Here is a 20,841-nt window from a genome sequence, read left to right as displayed (position 1 = left end):
AAATGTATATTAAAAAGTACAAAGGGTATCAAAAATATATTTAGAGATTCATCTACCACTGAGAATAGTGGGAATGAGAATGGGCTGGTGGAAGGATTCGTAATAGTTATTAGTAAAGAATAGAGGTTCATTATGAAAGGAAGAGGAAACAAATCCTTCAACGTTCCTAATGTGATCTGGGTGACACCCTACCTAGAGCTAGTATCCCAGAGCATATCAATGATGGATGCAGATGAGTATAAGGGAAGAAGATTCATCCGTGACCCAAATGGTACAATAAAAATCCAGGAAATGATGAATGAATGTGCCCGAGAATCTGAACAAGCAGTAAGGTTGACTGACAGTCCAATATTTGTCTGGATGACTGACTCTGAGTATGGTAGCACATACAGGGAGGGAGGAAGGGGGGGTGTCATGTGTTCATAATTCAGAGAGGAGACCCCAGGGAGTTCCAAGGAACCCTGCTCCTCTCCCCAAGGGGCAGAGGAGTAGATCAGAGTTTAGGGTGAGGAGACATTTACTTACCAAGAAAGCGTATCTGGTTTTTGTGGTAAAGGGGAGAGGTAAAAAAAACCACAAGGAGACAGAGAGGGTAGGACACTGGAATAGCGTAGGTATAAAGGGTATAAAGAGTTGGAAGAGAAAAACTAAAGAGACAAAGGGGGAAGAGCCAGAAACCTCACTGGGGAAGAGAGAAGCAGAAATACAAGGTGACAGGAGTGATCAAGGAGAAAGGCGCCCTCAGAAACAAGAATGCACAATCCTTCCTCGGGGAGACACAGTGTTGGGAAGAGGACTGTAAGTACAAATGTGAGAAATGAAGAGAAGTAGAATGGATTGTAAAAAGATAGAAAATAAGGGAGAGCAAACATAGAAAAAATTAACCTCCTCTCCTGCTTCACACTATCCACAAAATATAATTCAAGTTGGATGACAAATCTAAAAGTTAAGGCTAAAACGATAAAGCTTCTAAAAGAAAACACAGGAGCGTATCCTTGCAAATTTTGGGTTGACAAAAATTTGTTACATAGGACAGGAAAAGCATGGGCCATAAAAGAAAAACTTGGTAAATTGCACTTCATCAAAATTAAAAACTACTAATCCAAAGATATCATTAAGAAAAGGAAAAGGCAAGTCATAGACTGGGAGAAAATATTTGCAATACATATATCTGACAAAGGATTGCTCCTGGAATGTATAAAGAACTCCTACAAAAGAATAATAAAAAGACACACCACTAATTTAAAAAATGGACAAAAGACTTGAACAGACACTTCACTCAAAAGATATAAAATGACCAATAAGAACATAAACAAAGTATATATCATCATTAGTCATTGGGGAAATGCAAATTTCATTAGTCGTTGGGAAAAAGCCACAATGAGCTACCATTCAGTTACTAGAATTGCTAAAATTAAAAATACTGACAACACCAAATGCTGATGAGACTATGGAACAATTAGAACTCCTTTATATACATTGCTGGCTGGACTATAAATTGATAGATATAACCACTTTGGAAAACTAGCAGTTTCCTATAAAGTTAAATATAACCCACAACCCAGCAGTCCTACTCCTAAGTATCTTTTCATAAGGAATGAAAACATATGTTCACACAAAGATTTGTACAACAATGTTTATAGTAGCTTTATTCCTAATAGCTAAAATCTGGAACCAATTCAAATTCTCATCAATAAGAGAAAATAAACTGTGATATATTTATAGAATGGAATACTATTCAGCAATATAATGAATGAACTACTGGTATATGTAACCATATGGATGAATCTCAGAAACATGTTGAGAAAAAGAAGCCAGTCACAGGAGTATGTACTATGTGATCCTATTGATGTGAGCATCAGTACAGACAAGTATAGTACCAGAAAGGAAGGACTTGTTAATGGTGATAGAAATCAAAACAGTGGTTGCTTATAGTGGGTGGAAACTGACTGGCATGGTGGAAGTGTTCCAAATCTTGACTGTGATGTTGGTCACAGAGCTGTTTTACACTTAAGATATGTGCATCTCAATGAAAAGGACGCAAGCAAGGCTCTGCTGGGCCTCAGATGGGGTCCTTGGAACTTGAACATCATCAGAGTTCACCTTGAGCACACAGAGGTCTCTTCTCTGGATACTGTCTGAGTTCTGTCTTTTTCTTGTTGCTCTCTTTAGTGTCCTTGGAACAGTCACCTCTCCAAATGAGCAATGTAATAAGGTTAGAAGGTGTACCCAGCTTACTGCCATATGACAGACAAGGTAACTATCATTTAATTTATCAATTCCATATTAAACCTTTGTTTTCTTGTCTTCATGGAAGCAAAGCCTACCTTTGGTCTCCTATCCTAGGCCTCTGCTAGCCCCCGCTTCTCCTACCTGCTCTTACCTGCTCACATATGCAACAGAGACAGTGAGAAAAGGAATCTGAGCTCCTGAGTAGATGGAGCATCCATTGATGGGGAATATAAAAAGAGAAAATTGAAAAGGTAGATAGGGTGTAATATGTGACAAATTACATGAATGGATCCAGTTTTCTAAAATCCCACTCTTCCAGGTTGAGATAGGGGATAATTTTCAATTAATTTCACAGAACAACTAAGAGGAACTTGGAAACATCATGGCATGTCAGGTTCACGCGGGAGAACTGGCCAGTTGGAGGTCCCTGGTACTGTAGTTAGAGTCCAAGAGGAGAGTTTTGGAAATGATGAGAGGGGAGAACCTGGAGGATGAAATCACACAGAGAGACAAAAGTTGAATAGTGTTGGGAGACAGAGGTCAAAATAAAGTGGGAGAAACAGATGGAATGGGAGCAAGTGTAAGACACAGCAGAGAAGAGATAAAGTGAAAAATTAACCAAGAAACAGAGATAAAAGTTGAGAGCGAAAAGTATGGAAAGGGCAACACTGAGAGGAAAATAAATACTAAGAATTGGGAAAAGTCAGGGAGACGTACAAAGGCAACTATGTAGAGAAAGAGTTGAAGGAGAATGGATGGAAAACAGGTTGAGAGTGAAAAGACAATAAAAGAGAGAGGAGCAGATCGGGACATTGTAGGCTTGAGGTAAGAGCACTGTATGTAAGCAACTTTGGGCACAAGTGTTGGCAACATTAGCTGTGAGTGTTCAGATTAAACTGTCCTTAACCATCGAAGTGGCACTTGTAAAATACTCACATTGCAATAGTCCTCTCCCTGAATATTCCAGTGATTCCTATGACCAAATCACCACCCTAGATTGTCTTCAGTGTACATTTATCCATGGACTCAAAGACCATGGTCTGCTAGATATCTACACGTGAATTCTTTCAAGAACTTTTAACTTGTCATTTCAGAACTAAAAGTAGCATCTTCATCACTCAAGCTAGATCTAAACTCCTCTTCAGCATTCATGTTTCAGTGATGGATCCTTATTATCTCATAGGTTTTCAAGTTGGAAGTCTAGGCGTCACCATGACTACTCTTGCCCTCAGATAAATGCCTGTTACTCATCCAGTATAGTCATTTCTCTTCCAGAATATCTCCAAGCTGTCCATCTTTCACACCTCCAAGTCTTCAGACCTCTGCCATGGTTCTCAAAGCAAGTCTTCTGTTCATGACTTTCCTCTAATCTTGCTTCCAACAAATGTGTTATTTGCACTTCAACTACATGGGACATTTGAAAATGAAAATTAGATTGTGTTATGTTCCAACATACTTTCTTAATACACTAAGGATTAAATAAATGTTTCTCTGAGTGGCATCCAAGATTACCCATGATAAGCCCCGTATCGATTTTCCCAGCCTCATCACCTGCCTCCTGCACTATTAATTCAATATAGTATAAACTTTTCCCCCCAATAATTTTATTTTTAAAATTTGTATTTTATTTTATTTTTTTAAATATTACCGAAATATAGTTGATTTACAATGTTGTATTAGTTTCAAGTGTACGGCAAAGTGATTCAGTTATACATATATGTTCGTATATATGTATATATATTCTTTTTTTACATTCTCTTCCATTATACATTATTACAAGATATTACATATAGTTCCCTGTGCTATACAGTAGGTCCTTATTGGTTATCTTTTTTTATATATAGTAGTGTGTATAAGTTAATCCTAAACTCCTAATTTATCCCTCCCCCACCTCTCCTTTGGTAACCATATGTTTGTTTTCTATGTCTGTGAGTCTGTTTCTGTTTTTTAAGTAAGTTCATTTGTATCATTTTAAAAAATTCCACATATGTATAAGCAATATCATATATTTGTTTTTCTCTGTCTTGTTTACTCCCCCAATACTTTTAATTGACAAATCTTTCATATCTGAGCTTTTCCATACATTTTCTGCCTTATTCAGAACTGTTTTCACATTCTACTACCCTCCACTTAACCTCCTCGCTCTGGTAAATCCTATTTAAAACATACTATTGCAGGGAGGCCTTTCTTTAGAGAAAGCTAGAAAGAAACAGTTGAAAGACAAAGGATAGGAGAGAAGGAGCAACATCAGAGAAACAAGACAAAAGTTTCAGGAACAGAGAAAGAGACAGTCCAGGAGACACCAGCAAAAAGAAACAGAGGCAGAGATGGATAAAATGTAAAGAATCAAATGGAAAGGGAAGAAGTAGAAAGAGAATGTCATATAAGAAAAGGAAACCACTAAGATCAGAAACAACCACTAAGATCAGGAACAAGACAAGATTGCCCACTCTCACTACTATTATTCAACATAGTTTTGGAAGTTTTAGCCACAGCAATCAGAGAAGAAAAAGAGATGAAAGGAATCCAAATTGGAAAAGAAGTAAAGCTGTCAATGTTTGCAGATGACATGATACTATACGTAGAGAATCCTAAAGATGCTACCAGAAAACTACTAGAGCTAATCAATGAATTTGGTAAAGTAGCAGGATATAATACTGATGAACAGAAAGCTCTTGCATTCCTACATATTAATGATGAAAAATCTGAAAGTGAAATTAAGAAAACACTCCCATTTACCATTGCAACAAAAAGAATAAAATATCTAGGAATAAACCTACCTAAGAAGACAAAAGACCCATATGCAGAAAATTATAAGACAACAATGAAAGAAATTAAAGATGATACAAATAGATGGAGAGATATACCATGTTCTTGGATTGGAAGAATCAATATTGTGAAAATGATTCTACTACCCAAAGCAATCTACAGATTCAATGCAATCCCTATCAAACTACCACCGGCATTTTTCACAGAACTAGAACAAAAAAGCTCACAATTTGTATGGAAACACAAAAGACCCCGAATAGCCAAAGCAATCTTGAGAAAGAAAAACGGAGCTGGAGGAATCAGACTCCCTGATTTCAGACTATACTACAAAGCTACAGTGATCAAGACAGTATGGTACAGGCACAAAAACAGAAAGATAGATCAATGGAACAGGATAGAAAGCCCAGAGATAAACCCATGCACATATGGTCACCTTATCTTTGATAAAGGAGCCAAGAATACACAGTGGAGAAAAGACAGCCTCTTCAATAAGTGGTTCTGGGAAAACTGGACAGCTACATGTAAAAGAATGAAATTAGAACACTCCCTAACACCACACACAAACATAAACTCAAAATGGATTAAAGACCTAAATGTAAGGCCAGACACCATCAAACTCTTAGAGGAAAACATAGGCAGAACACTCTATGACATAAATCACAGCAAGATCCTTGTTGACCCACCTCCTAGAGAAATGGAAATAAAAACAAAAATAAACAAATGGGACCTAATGAAACTTAAAAGCTTTTGACCAGCAAAGGAAACCATAAACAAGCTGAAAAGACAACCCGCAGAGAGGGAGAAAATACTTTCAAATGAAGCAACTGACAAAGGATTAATGTCCAGAACATACAAGCAACTCATGCAGCTCAATAATAAAAAAAAAACAACCGAATCCAAACATGGGTAGAAGACCTAAAGAGACATTTCTCCAAAGAAGATATACAGATTGCCAATGAACACATGAAAGGATGGTCAACATCATTAATCATTAGAGAAATGAAACTCAAAACTACAATGAGATATCATCTCACACCAGTCAGAATGGCCATCATCAAAAAATCAACAAACAGTAAATGCTGGAGAGGGTGTGGAGAAAAGGGAACCCTCTTGCACTGTTGGTGGGAATGTAAGTTGATACAGCCACTATGGAGAACAGTATGGAGGTTCCTTAAAAAACTAACAATAGACCTACCATAGGACCCAGCAATCCCACTACTGGGCATATACCCTGAGAAAACCATCATTCAAAAAGAGTCATGTACCACAATGTTCATTGCAGCTCTATTTACAATAGCCAGGACATGTAAGCAACCTAAGTGTCCATCAACAGATGAATGGATAAAGAAGATGTGACACATATATACAATGGAATATTACTCAGCCATAAAATGGAACGAAAGTGAGTTATTTGTAGTGAGGTGGATGGACCTAGAGACTGTCATACAGAGTGAAGCAAGTCAGAAAGAGAAAAACAAATACTGTATGCTAACCCATATGTATGGAATCTAAAAAAAAAAAGAAAAAAATTGGTCAGAAGAACCTAGGGGCAAGATGTGAATAAAGATGCAGACCTACTAGGGAATGGACTTGACGATACGGGGAGGAGGAAGGGTAAGCTGGGACAAAGTGAGAGAGTGGCATGGATATATATACACTACCAAACGTAAAATAGAAAGCTAGTGGGAAGCCGCTGCACAGCACAGCAAGATCAGCTCGGTGCTGTGTGACCACTTAGAGGGGCGGGATAGGGAGGGTGGGAGGGAGGGAGATGCAAGAGGGAAGAGATATGGGGACATATGTATATGTATAACTGATTCACTTTGTTATAAAGCAGAAACTAACACAAAATTGTAAAGCAATTATGCTCCAATAAAGATGTTAAAAAAAAAAAAAAGGAAAGGGAGATTTTTCCACAATGGATGAATTCCTCAGCCCCTAGTGAAAGCTGCTGAAGCAAAGTTAACCTTCAGGTCAGGTTATTTTGGGGAGTGGGGACTTCCAGTTTCTCAGGATTTCTTGGTTTTCTAGTTATTTTCTTGCTGTGATTCCTCCTTGGTCATAAATTGAGATGTCTGTGGGATTTCATTCATTACTGCAGGGAACAACAATGCCTTTTGGGTGGCCTATGATGGAGAAGAGCCCCAGGGAGCCTCGAACTTCCTACCAAGATGTGAGCTGGGTAAGGATGGGGAGGGATTGCCAGCCGAGGGTGTCAGGTGGCTGAATTCAGAGCTGGTGTTTATTGATGCTTTTTACCCTGAGCACACTCCACAGTCAAAAGATCTAGTGTGTCTTGGAATCCCATGAGTCCATAATAACATAAGTAACATAACAAATAACATAAATATTTCTGAGTGCATTCTAGTAGCAATATGCTGGAGAAAAGTGATGTCTCTCATAGCTATTAATAGTAAAGACTTGAATTTACACTGACCTGCCCTTTATCTTCTCTAAAGAATAAAAACTAAGTATTATTCTATTTGGTTATAATGCTATTATTTTGTGCCTAACTTTGGAAAACCTCCCAAAGAAACATGGTCCTTCAGATCAATTGCTCCCAAATCTAAAGTACAATTTTTTTCAACTATTTATTATGTGACTGATTTTTCAAAGAATTTTGGCAAACAAGATATCATTCTTCTCTCCACAAAGTTATGGATGTAACAGACAGAATGTTACTTACTCCTGTTTTGCAGGTAAAGAAATAGAAGCACTGAAGTGTGTAAGGGTCTTTTAGCAGTCAAAGCAGTTAAACAATTGAGGGTACCAGCATCCTTGATGACTTAGTATGGTGACTATCGTGTGGGGCTGCAGAGGGTCAGGGCAGCCAAGACTTAGGTACATATATATGATGGAATATTACTCAGCCATAAAAAGGAACGAAATTGGGTCATTTGTAGAGGTGCGGATGGACATAGAGTTTGTCATACAGAGTGAAGTAAGTCAGAAAGAGCAAAACAGATATCGTATAGTAACGCATATACGTGGAATCTAGAAAAATGATACAGATGAACCTATTTGCAGGACAGGAATAGAGATGCAGACGTAGAGAATGGACATGTGTACACAGGGGAGAGGAGAGGTGGGATGAATTGGGAGATTAGGATTGACATATATACACTACCATGTGTAAAATAGATAGCTAGTATGAAGCTGCCGTATTGCACAGGGAGCTCAGCTTGGTGCTCTGTGATGACCTAAATGGGTGGGATGGGGTGGGAGGGAGGGAGGTCCAAGAGGGAGGGGATATATATCAGTATACATATACATGTATATCACTATACATATAGCTGATTCACTTTGTTGTAAAACAGAAACTAACACAACAGTGTAAAGTAACTTTACAAAAGAAAACAAAAGAAAACTGACTCATGAGTAGGAAAACTGTCAAAGAACATTGAAGGGCAAAGAAGAAGAAGAAGCCTGGGAGGGAAGCCCAGAGAGTAAAGGAGGTCTGTGATCCTTCATGGCACAAAAACAGCCATGTGTGGGGATAGAAAAATGAGGAGAAAGGCGACTGAGGGATGACAGGAAGGAAAAAAGGTGGAGCAAAGCTCTGGTGTGTCTAAAGTGAGGTGTGTGAAGCAACAGTATCTTTTTCCCAAGGGGAAGTTCACCTGACCAATGAACACCAGAATTCAGCATGAGCACCCTGAGGTCTGTACCTCATCACCATGGCTGGTTGGTCTTTTCTGTTTTTCTTTAGTTTCCTGTGAGCCCAAAGCTCTTCAAAGAACAAATGAAGGAAATTCTGAAGAGATTCCCAAACTGCAAGCAGGTAACGGGGGAGCTAATGTTGATTTAAGTGACCAAGTATCTCATTAATTTGTTTGCATGTCTGTATGCAAGGGACATTTCCCTTCATTCCCCCAAACACAAACACACACTTTTCCTTAGGCTCTGGTTGCTTTCTTCAGGTATATGGGAGGCAAGGGGGAAAGAGGGACTAAGGGCCTTAATGGAGGGGCTTCTGGGTAGAGAATTTAAGGGCACAGAATAATAAAAATGTAGATCAGGGCCACCACATGGAGTTGCCTAAGTACGTTCAATTTTATTTAAAGTATATGGAACCTAAATACAAGCAGATTGGGGTTTGGAGGAGAGAGATCATTTTAAACTTATGTCCCAGGATTGCATAAGTTAATGAAATACTATGTATAGGAGAGACAAACAGGAAGTGAGTTAAAAGAAAAAATAAGGGTGGATTAAAGACCTAAATGTAAGGCCAGATACTCTTAAACTCTTAGAGTAAAACTTAGGCAGAACACTCTTTTTTTTTTTTTTTTAAATGAGCTCACTCTCATCGGAAAGATTTTTCTTTTTTTAATTAATTAATTTAATTTTGGCTGTGTTGGGGCTTCGTTTCTGTGCGAGGGCTTTCTCTAGTTGCGCCAAGCGGGGACCACTCTTCATTGCGGTGCGCAGGCCTCTCACTGTGGCGGCCTCTCTTGTTGCAGAGCACAGGCTCCAGACACGCAGGCTCAGTAGCTGTGGTGCACGGGCTTAGTTGCTCCGCAGCATGTGGGATCTTCCCAGACCAGGGCTCGAACCCGTGTCCCCTGCATTGGCAGGCAGATTCTCAACCACTGTGCCACCAGGGAAGCCCCGCAGAACACTCTTTGACATAAGTCACAGTAAGAGCTTTTTTGATACAGCTCCTAGAGTAATGAAAATAAAAACAAAAATAAACAAATGGGACCTAATGAAACTTAAAAGCTTTTGCACAGCAAAGGAAACCATAAAACAAAAAGTCAATCCTCAGAATGGGAGAAAATATTTGCAACCAAGTAACTGACAAGGGATTAAACTCTAAAATATACAAACAGCTCATGCAACTCAATATCAAAAAAACAAACAACCCAATCAAAAAATGGGCAGAAGATCTAAACAGACATTTCTCCAGGATCTAAAGAAGACATACAGATGACCAAAAAGCACATGAAGAGATGTTCAACATTACTAATTATTAGAGAAATGCAAATCAAACCTACAATTAGGTATCACCCCACACCAGTTAGAAAGACCATCATCAAAAAACCTACAAACAATAAATACTGGAGAGGGTGTGGAGAAAAGGGAACCCTCCTACACTGTTGGTGGGAATGTAAATTTGTACAGCCACTATGGAGAACAGTATGGAGTTTCCTTAAAAATCTAACAATAGACCTACCATAGGACCCAGCAATCCCACTACTGGGCATGTACCCTGAGAAAACCATCATTCAAAAAGAGTCATGGACCAAAATGTTCATTGCAGCTCTATTTACAATAGCCAGGACATGTAAGCAACCTAAGTGTCCATCAACAGATGAATGGATAAAGAAGATGTGACACATATATACAATGGAATATTACTCAGCCATAAAAAGGAAGGAAAGTGAGTTATTTGTAGTGAGGTGGATGGACCTAGAGACTGTCATACAGAGTGAAGCAAGTCAGAAAGAGAAAAACAAATACTGTATGCTAACCCATATGTATGGAATCTAAAAAAAAAAAAAAAGAAGAAAAAAAATTGGTCAGAAGAACCTAGGGGCAAGATGTGAATAAAGATGCAGACCCACTAGGGAATGGACTTGACGATACGGGGAGGAGGAAGGGTAAGCTGGGACAAAGTGAGAGAGTGGCATGGATATATATACACTACCAAACGTAAAATAGAAAGCTAGTGGGAAGCCGCTGCACAGCACAGCAAGATCAGCTCGGTGCTGTGTGACCACTTAGAGGGGCGGGATAGGGAGGGTGGGAGGGAGGGAGATGCAAGAGGGAAGAGATATGGGGACATATGTATATGTATAACTGATTCACTTTGTTATAAAGCAGAAACTAACACAAAATTGTAAAGCAATTATGCTCCAATAAAGATGTTAAAAAAAAAAAAAAAAGGAAAGGGAGATTTTTCCACAATGGATGAATTCCTCAGCCCCTAGTGAAAGCTGCTGAAGCAAAGTTAACCTTCAGGTCAGGTTATTTTGGGGAGTGGGGACTTCCAGTTTCTCAGGATTTCTTGGTTTTCTAGTTATTTTCTTGCTGTGATTCCTCCTTGGTCATAAATTGAGATGTCTGTGGGATTTCATTCATTACTGCAGGGAACAACAATGCCTTTTGGGTGGCCTATGATGGAGAAGAGCCCCAGGGAGCCTCGAACTTCCTACCAAGATGTGAGCTGGGTAAGGATGGGGAGGGATTGCCAGCCGAGGGTGTCAGGTGGCTGAATTCAGAGCTGGTGTTTACTGATGCTTTTTACCCTGAGCACACTCCACAGTCAAAAGATCTAGTGTGTCTTGGAATCCCATGAGTCCATAATAACATAAGTAACATAACAAATAACATAAATATTCCTGAGTGCATTCTAGTAGCAATATGCTGGAGAAAAGTGATGTCTCTCATAGCTATTAATAGTAAAGACTTGAATTTACACTGACCTGCCCTTTATCTTCTCTAAAGAATAAAAACTAAGTATTATTCTATTTGGTTATAATGCTATTATTTTGTGCCTAACTTTGGAAAACCTCCCAAAGAAACATGGTCCTTCAGATCAATTGCTCCCAAATCTAAAGTACAATTTTTGTCAACTATTATTTATTATGTGACTGATTTTTCAAAGAATTTTGGCAAACAAGATATCATTCTTCTCTCCACAAAGTTATGGATGTAACAGACAGAATGTTACTTACTCCTGTTTTGCAGGTAAAGAAATAGAAGCACTGAAGTGTGTAAGGGTCTTTTAGCAGTCAAAGCAGTTAAACAATTGAGGGTACCAGCATCCTTGATGACTTAGTATGGTGACTATCGTGTGGGGCTGCAGAGGGTCAGGGCAGCCAAGACTTAGGTACATATATATGATGGAATATTACTCAGCCATAAAAAGGAACGAAATTGGGTCATTTGTAGAGGTGCGGATGGACATAGAGTTTGTCATACAGAGTGAAGTAAGTCAGAAAGAGCAAAACAGATATCGTATAGTAACGCATATATGTGGAATCTAGAAAAATGATACAGATGAACCTATTTGCAGGACAGGAATAGAGATGCAGACGTAGAGAATGGACATGTGTACACAGGGGAGAGGAGAGGTGGGATGAATTGGGAGATTAGGATTGACATATATACACTACCATGTGTAAAATAGATAGCTAGTATGAAGCTGCCGTATTGCACAGGGAGCTCAGCTTGGTGCTCTGTGATGACCTAAATGGGTGGGATGGGGTGGGAGGGAGGGAGGTCCAAGAGGGAGGGGATATATATCAATATACATATACATGTGTATCACTATACATATAGCTGATTCACTTTGTTGTACAGCAGAAACTAACATAACTGTGTAAAGTAACTTTACCCCAATTAAAAAAAAAAAAAGAAAACTGACTCATGAGTAGGAAAACTGTCAAAGAACATTGAAGGGCAAAGAAGAAGAAGAAGCCTGGGAGGGAAGCCCAGAGAGTAAAGGAGGTCTGTGATCCTTCATGGCACAAAAACAGCCATGTGTGGGCATAGAAAAATGAGGAGAAAGGCGACTGAGGAATGACGGGAAGGAAAAAAGGTGGAGCAAAGCTCTGGTGGGTCTAAAGTGAGGTGTGTGAAGCAACAGTATCTTTTTCCCAAGGAGAAGTTCACCTGACCAATGAACACCAGAATTCAGCATGAGCACCCTGAGGTCTGTACCTCATCACCATGGCTGGTTGGTCTTTTCTGTTTTTCTTTAGTTTCCTGTGAGCCCAAAACTCTTCAAAGGACAAACGAAGGCAATTCTGAAGAGATTCCCAAACTGCAAGCAGGTAACGGGGGAGCTAATATTGATTTAAGTGACCAAGTATCTCATTAATTTGTTTGCATGTCTGTATGCAAGGGACATTTCCCTTCATTCCCCCAAACACAAACACACACTCTTCCTTAGGCTCTGTCTGCTTTCTCCAGGTATATGGGAGGCAAGGGGGAATGGGCGGCTAAGGGTCTTAATGGAGGGGCTTCTGGGTAGAGAATTTAAGGGCACAGAATAATAAAAATGTAGATCGGGGCTACCACATGGAGTTGCCTAAGTAGGTCCAATTTTATTTAAAAGTATATGGAATCTAAATACAACCAGATTGGGGTTTGGAGGAGAGAGATCATTTTAAACTTACATCCCAGGATTGCATAGGATTAATGAAATACTATGTATAGGAGAGAGAAACAGGAAGTGAGTTAAAAGAAAAAAATAAGGGTGGATTAAAGACCTAAATGTAAGGCCAGATACTCTTAAACTCTTAGAGTAAAACTTAGGCAGAACACTCTTTGACATAAATCACAGTAAGAGCTTTTTTGATACAGCTCCTAGAGTAATGAAAATAAAAACAAAAATAAACAAATGGGACCTAATGAAACTTAAAAGCTTTTGCACAGCAAAGGAAACCATAAAACAAAAAGTCAATCCTCAGAATGGGAGAAAATATTTGCAACCAAGTAACTGACAAGGGATTAAACTCTAAAATATACAAACAGCTCATGCAGCTCAATATCAAACAAACAAACAACCCAATCAAAAAATGGGCAGAAGATCTAAACAGACATTTCTCCAGGATCTAAAGAAGACATACAGATGACCAAAAAGCACATGAAGAGATGTTCAACATTACTAATTATTAGAGAAATGCAAATCAAACCTACAATTAGGTATTACCCCACACCAGTTAGAAAGACCATCATCAAAAAACCTACAAACAATAAATACTGGAGAGGGTGTGGAGAAAAGGGAACCCTCCTACACTGTTGGTGGGAATGTAAATTTGTACAGCCACTATGGAGAACAGTATGGAGTTTCCTTAAAAATCTAACAATAGACCTACCATAGGACCCAGCAATCCCACTACTGGGCATATACCCTGAGAAAACCATCATTCAAAAAGAGTCATGGACCAAAATGTTCATTGCAGCTCTATTTACAATAGCCAGGACATGTAAGCAACCTAAGTGTCCATCAACAGATGAATGGATAAAGAAGATGTGACACATATATACAATGGAATATTACTCAGCCATAAAAAGGAAGGAAAGTGAGTTATTTGTAGTGAGGTGGATGGACCTAGAGACTGTCATACAGAGTGAAGCAAGTCAGAAAGAGAAAAACAAATACTGTATGCTAACCCATATGTATGGAATCTAAAAAAAAAAAAGAAAGAAAAAAAATTGGTCAGAAGAACCTAGGGGCAAGATGTGAATAAAGATGCAGACCCACTAGGGAATGGACTTGACGATACGGGGAGGAGGAAGGGTAAGCTGGGACAAAGTGAGAGAGTGGCATGGATATATATACACTACCAAACGTAAAATAGAAAGCTAGTGGGAAGCCGCTGCACAGCACAGCAAGATCAGCTCGGTGCTGTGTGACCACTTAGAGGGGCGGGATAGGGAGGGTGGGAGGGAGGGAGATGCAAGAGGGAAGAGATATGGGGACATATGTATATGTATAACTGATTCACTTTGTTATAAAGCAGAAACTAACACAAAATTGTAAAGCAATTATGCTCCAATAAAGATGTTAAAAAAAAAAAAAAAGGAAAGGGAGATTTTTCCACAATGGATGAATTCCTCAGCCCCTAGTGAAAGCTGCTGAAGCAAAGTTAACCTTCAGGTCAGGTTATTTTGGGGAGTGGGGACTTCCAGTTTCTCAGGATTTCTTGGTTTTCTAGTTATTTTCTTGCTGTGATTCCTCCTTGGTCATAAATTGAGATGTCTGTGGGATTTCATTCATTACTGCAGGGAACAACAATGCCTTTTGGGTGGCCTATGATGGAGAAGAGCCCCAGGGAGCCTCGAACTTCCTACCAAGATGTGAGCTGGGTAAGGATGGGGAGGGATTGCCAGCCGAGGGTGTCAGGTGGCTGAATTCAGAGCTGGTGTTTATTGGTGCTTTTTACCCTGAGCACACTCCACAGTCAAAAGATCTAGTGTGTCTTGGAATCCCATGAGTCCATAATAACATCAGTAACATAACAAATAACATAAATATTCCTGAGTGCATTCTAGTAGCAATATGCTGGAGAAAAGTGATGTCTCTCATAGCTATTAATAGTAAAGACTTGAATTTACACTGACCTGCCCTTTATCTTCTCTAAAGAATAAAAACTAAGTATTATTCTATTTGGTTATAATGCTATTATTTTGTGCCTAACTTTGGAAAACCTCCCAAAGAAACATGGTCCTTCAGATCAATTGCTCCCAAATCTAAAGTACAATTTTTGTCAACTATTATTTATTATGTGACTGATTTTTCAAAGAATTTTGGCAAACAAGATATCATTCTTCTCTCCACAAAGTTATGGATGTAACAGACAGAATGTTACTTACTCCTGTTTTGCAGGTAAAGAAATAGAAGCACTGAAGTGTGTAAGGGTCTTTTAGCAGTCAAAGCAGTTAAACAATTGAGGGTACCAGCATCCTTGATGACTTAGTATGGTGACTATCGTGTGGGGCTGCAGAGGGTCAGGGCAGCCAAGACTTAGGTACATATATATGATGGAATATTACTCAGCCATAAAATGGAACGAAATTGGGTCATTTGTAGAGGTGCGGATGGACATAGAGTTTGTCATACAGAGTGAAGTAAGTCAGAAAGAGCAAAACAGATATCGTATAGTAACGCATATATGTGGAATCTAGAAAAATGATACAGATGAACCTATTTGCAGGACAGGAATAGAGATGCAGACGTAGAGAATGGACATGTGTACACAGGGGAGAGGAGAGGTGGGATGAATTGGGAGATTAAGATTGACATATATACACTACCATGTGTAAAATAGATAGCTAGTATGAAGCTGCCGTATTGCACAGGGAGCTCAGCTTGGTGCTCTATGATGACCTAAATGGGTGGGATGGGGTGGGAGGGAGGGAGGTCCAAGAGGGAGGGGATATATATCAATATACATATACATGTGTATCACTATACATATAGCTGATTCACTTTGTCGTACAGCAGAAACTAACACAACTGTGTAAAGTAACTTTACCCCAATTAAAAAAAAAAAAAGAAAACTGACTCATGAGTAGGAAAACTGTCAAAGAACATTGAAGGGCAAAGAAGAAGAAGAAGCCTGGGAGGGAAGCCCAGAGAGTAAAGGAGGTCTGTGATCCTTCATGGCACAAAAACAGCCATGTGTGGGCATAGAAAAATGAGGAGAAAGGCGACTGAGGGATGACGGGAAGGAAAAAAGGTGGAGCAAAGCTCTGGTGGGTCTAAAGTGAGGTGTGTGAAGCAACAGTATCTTTTTCCCAAGGAGAAGTTCACCTGACCAATGAACACCAGAATATAGCATGAGCACCCTGAGGTCTGTACCTCATCACCATGGCTGGTTGGTCTTTTCTGTTTTTCTTTAGTTTCCTGTGAGCCCAAAACTCTTCAAAGGACAAACGAAGGCAATTCTGAAGAGATTCCCAAACTGCAAGCAGGTAACGGGGGAGCTAATATTGATTTAAGTGACCAAGTATCTCATTAATTTGTTTGCATGTCTGTATGCAAGGGACATTTCCCTTCATTCCCCCAAACACAAACACACACTTTTCCTTAGGCTCTGTTTGCTTTCTTCAGGTATATGGGAGGCAAGGGGGAAAGGGGGGCTAAGGGTCTTAATGGAGGGGCTTCTGGGTAGAGAATTTAAGGGCACAGAATAATAAAAATGTAGATCGGGGCTACCACATGGAGTTGCCTAAGTAGGTCCAATTTTATTTAAAAGTATATGGAATCTAAATACAACCAGATTGGGGTTTGGAGGAGAGAGATCATTTTAAACTTACATCCCAGGATTGCATAGGATTAATGAAATACTATGTATAGGAGAGAGAAACAGGAAGTGAGTTAAAAGAAAAAAATAAGGGTGGATTAAAGACCTAAATGTAAGGCCAGATACTCTTAAACTCTTAGAGTAAAACTTAGGCAGAACACTCTTTGACATAAATCACAGTAAGAGCTTTTTTGATACAGCTCCTAGAGTAATGAAAATAAAAACAAAAATAAACAAATGGGACCTAATGAAACTTAAAAGCTTTTGCACAGCAAAGGAAACCATAAAACAAAAAGTCAATCCTCAGAATGGGAGAAAATATTTGCAACCAAGTAACTGACAAGGGATTAAACTCTAAAATATACAAACAGCTCATGCAGCTCAATATCAAAAAAACAAACAACCCAATCAAAAAATGGGCAGAAGATCTAAACAGACATTTCTCCAGGATCTAAAGAAGACATACAGATGACCAAAAAGCACATGAAGAGATGTTCAACATTACTAGTTATTAGAGAAATGCAAATCAAAACTACAATTAGGTATCACCCCACACCGGTTAGAATGGCCATCATCAAAAAACCTACAAACAATAAATACTGGAGAGGGTGTGGAGAAAAGGGAACCCTCCTACACTGTTGGTGGGAATGTAAATTTGTACAGCCACTATGGAGAACAGTATGGAGTTTCCTCAAATATCTAACAATAGACCTACCATAGGACCCAGCAATCCCACTACTGGGCATATACCCTGAGAAAACCATAATTCAAAGAGATACTTGAACTTCAGTTTTCATTGCAGCTCTATTTACAATAGCCAGGACATGGAAGCAACCTAAATGTCCATTGATAGATGAGTGGATAAAGAAGGTAGTACATACATACAATGGAATATTACTCAACCATAAAAAAGAACGAAATGCCATTTGAAGCATCATAGATGGACCTAGAGATTGTCATACTGAGTGAAGTAAGTCAGACAGAGAAAGACAAATATATGATATCATTTATATGTGGAATCCAAAAAAATGGTACAAACGAACTTATTTATAAAATAGAGTCACAGATGTAGAAAACAAACTTATGGTTACCAAGGGGGAAAGTGGGGGTAAAGATAATTTGGGACAGGAGTCCCCAACCCCTGGGCTGCAGACCAGTACCAGTCCATGCCCTGTTAGGAACTGGGTCGCACAGCAGGAGGTGAGCAGTGGGCGAGCCAGTGAAGCTTCATCTGCCACTCCTCATCACTTGCATTACCGCCTAAACCATCTCCCACCCCCCACCCCCCATCCATGGAAAAATTGTCTTCCACGAAACTGATCCCTGGTGCCAAAAATGTTGGGAACTGCTGACTTAGGAGATTGGGATTGACATATACTCACTACTATATATTAAATAAATAACTAATAAGAACCTACTGTGTAGCACAGAGAACTCTACTCAGCACTCTGTAATGACCTATATGGGAAAAGGGTCTAAAAAAGAGTGGATATATGTATATGTATAACTGATTCACTTTGCTGTACAGCAGAAAGTAACACAACATTATACCTCAACTATACTCCAATAAAAATTAATTTAAAGGGGTGAGATAGGGAGGGTGGGAGGAAGACACAAGAGGGAGGAGATATGGGGATATATGTATATGTATAGCTGATTCACTTTGTTATACAGCAGAAAATAACACACCATTGTCAAGTAACTATACTCCAATAAAGACATTAAAAAATTAATTTAAAAAATTAAAAATATAATAAAATAGAGAACTAACAATGACCTACTGTGTAGCACAGGGAACTCTACTTAATACTCTGTAATGACCTATATGGGAAAAGAATCTAAAAAAGAGTGGATATATGTATATGTATAACTGATTCACTGTGCTGTACAGCAAAAACTAATACAACATTGTAAATCAACTATACTCTAATAAAAAATTTAAAAAATAAATAGACATGGAATCGAAATAGAACCAGGTTAGAATGTGGTATCAGGGAGGGGAGATAATTTTCAACCTGCTTTCCTCGAGGTTGTGCCAGGAACATGGGCATAGTGGGTATAATCGCAAAATAGAAAACTCATGTGAAAGACATTTGAAACGAGCCTGCCAAGGGGAAGGAAGGATCCCTACTCGTTTGTCAGTGGCAAAAGATGAGAACTTTGATGATTTGGAGAAGGAATATGTGAGATGGACAAAATATACAGAAAGGCTGAAATTTTAATTTTTAGATTTAAATTTTAAGTTGAAACATTACAAACAGGAAGTTAAGAACTAAAGAGAACAGATAGAAGCAGGGAAAAGAGCACCACAGAAGAAAGGAGCTCAACTCAATAATCAAACAAGGTACAGAGTTTAAAAGGTAGAGAATGTGACATTAGAGAAAGACCCAGAGAGGGAAAGTGCTAAGAAATAGAAAGGCTAGAGGAAAGTATAACAGTCATACATAGAGAAAAAGATAAAGGAGAAGAGTAAAACATCTGTAGAGAGGGAACACCATGTACAAGGATCGAGAAGATGGTTTGGGACATTGTAGGGACTGAAAGAAGAGTTGCTGCATGGAAGCAACTTCTAACACTAGGAGTTGAACATGTTAGCCATGAGTGTTCAGATTATGGTTCCTCCAATTTTCAAAGTGGCACCTGTAATACACTCAGAGGCAATGGGCCTCCACTCAGCCATTCTTGTATACTCCACCTATAACTTAATGATCCGCAAATTCCTAACTCTGGCCCCAACTTGCCTTGTAAGCTCATTCATCTAAGTGCCTGACTACATTTGTACAGGGATCTGAGAGACATCTCCATTTGGATGGTTTTCGGGAACTTCAGTACAAGTCACGTCCATAGTTGCATGTACCACCTTTCTTGATGCCAGATCTACCTCCTTTCCTTGTGTTCCCTATCTCAGTATGGAACGCTATTGTTCCATTCTTCAGGTAGACACCTAGGGGTCATCAATGACTCTTTCCCCTCCCTCAACTCACACACCCCATCAATCATCCAGTTTCGTTAACTATACCTTTAACTTGTCTCTTACTTGTCCTTTTGTTGCCACACCCGACACAGAAGCCCTAGTCAGATGTCTCTTCTCTCTGGAACTATAGCCAGAGCAGCAGACTCTATCTGGTCTCATACCTTCCCCCAGTCATCCTCCCACCATATCCATTCTCTCCAACTCAACTAGATGACCCTTCGAAAATGCAGGTTGGCTTATCTCACTTTCCTACCTTAAATCAATAGCTTTTTGTTGTCAAAAGGATTAAATCCTTCCTTATTTTCCTTCTCATGGCTCCAGCCTCATGTTTGCCTCTCCTGCAATGACTTCTAAAGTTTGTTTAAAACTTTGCAGTAATTTAAATTTTGATTACTTTTTCTCATCTGAGCCTTTGCACACACTTAGCCCTGTGCTTGGACCAATTTTCTTGGTCCACTCCACTCTCCAGTCTGCTCACGAATCTGGTGAAATCACGTGGAAGTTATAGACCACCTCAGAGATACCTTTTCTAATTCCTAGTTCTAGAAAAAGCATGAGAGACGGGGAGAAGACATAAAGCTCAGCATCAGGAAAGGAAGAGGGAGAAAAGGCAGGTGGGAACAGACATGGGAAAAGAAACAAATCAGGACAAAGTACCAAGAGATTCCAATAGCAAGATACCGAGATAGAAATAGAAGAAGCAGAGATGTGTGGAAAGGGTGAGAATGAGAAAGAGAACAGGGTTGGGAGACAATGTGTACAGTCTCCATCAGATTATTGGATTATGCAAGCCCCCTCTTACCTTCACGAAACCCTAAGACACAGATATGCAAACTGTTGTAACTTCTATTTTATGGTTGGGGAAATGAAACAGAAGGGCATGGAGGTTATTTTTGCAAGGGCAAGGTAGAAAAGGAAGAGTGGGCACCAGCATCACTGTGTGTCACTGAGGGTGACAGTTGTGTGAAGCCAGCTGACAGCGTGGGGTCATGTGGTCAGAAAAGGAAGAGGAAACCCAAGGAGTTCTGCAGGTTCCCAGGGGAGTGAACCAGGGTCCAAGAGAAGATTTAGTTAAGGAAAAATTAATGTTGGTGGGGAGGGAATGGA

At 39.4% G+C, this 20,841-nt stretch overlaps 1 protein-coding gene across 8 annotated transcripts in view; it reads left to right on the top strand.

The window, feature by feature from the left end:
• LOC132495336 (nuclear body protein SP140-like protein) overlaps window positions 1–20,841 on the top strand; it is an 86,113-nt gene that overhangs the window by 22,226 nt on the left and 43,046 nt on the right. For 5 of the 8 annotated variants that reach the window (XM_060107166.1, XM_060107165.1, XM_060107167.1 and 2 more), the window contains exons 6-12: window positions 2,173–2,256; window positions 7,103–7,183; window positions 8,711–8,782; window positions 11,091–11,171; window positions 12,708–12,779; window positions 14,740–14,820; window positions 16,357–16,428. In XM_060107166.1, coding sequence (XP_059963149.1) covers window positions 2,173–2,256; window positions 7,103–7,183; window positions 8,711–8,782; window positions 11,091–11,171; window positions 12,708–12,779; window positions 14,740–14,820; window positions 16,357–16,428 — 543 coding nt within the window. The remainder of the gene's footprint in view (window positions 1–2,172; window positions 2,257–7,102; window positions 7,184–8,710; window positions 8,783–11,090; window positions 11,172–12,707; window positions 12,780–14,739; window positions 14,821–16,356; window positions 16,429–20,841) is intronic. The other 3 variants (XM_060107162.1, XM_060107161.1, XM_060107163.1) reach the window with 3 other exon arrangements.

The sequence above is a fragment of the Mesoplodon densirostris genome, chromosome 8, assembly GCF_025265405.1.
Source record: "Mesoplodon densirostris isolate mMesDen1 chromosome 8, mMesDen1 primary haplotype, whole genome shotgun sequence".
Taxonomy (NCBI): domain Eukaryota; kingdom Metazoa; phylum Chordata; class Mammalia; order Artiodactyla; family Ziphiidae; genus Mesoplodon; species Mesoplodon densirostris.
This window is presented reverse-complemented; position numbering and strand designations above follow the sequence as displayed.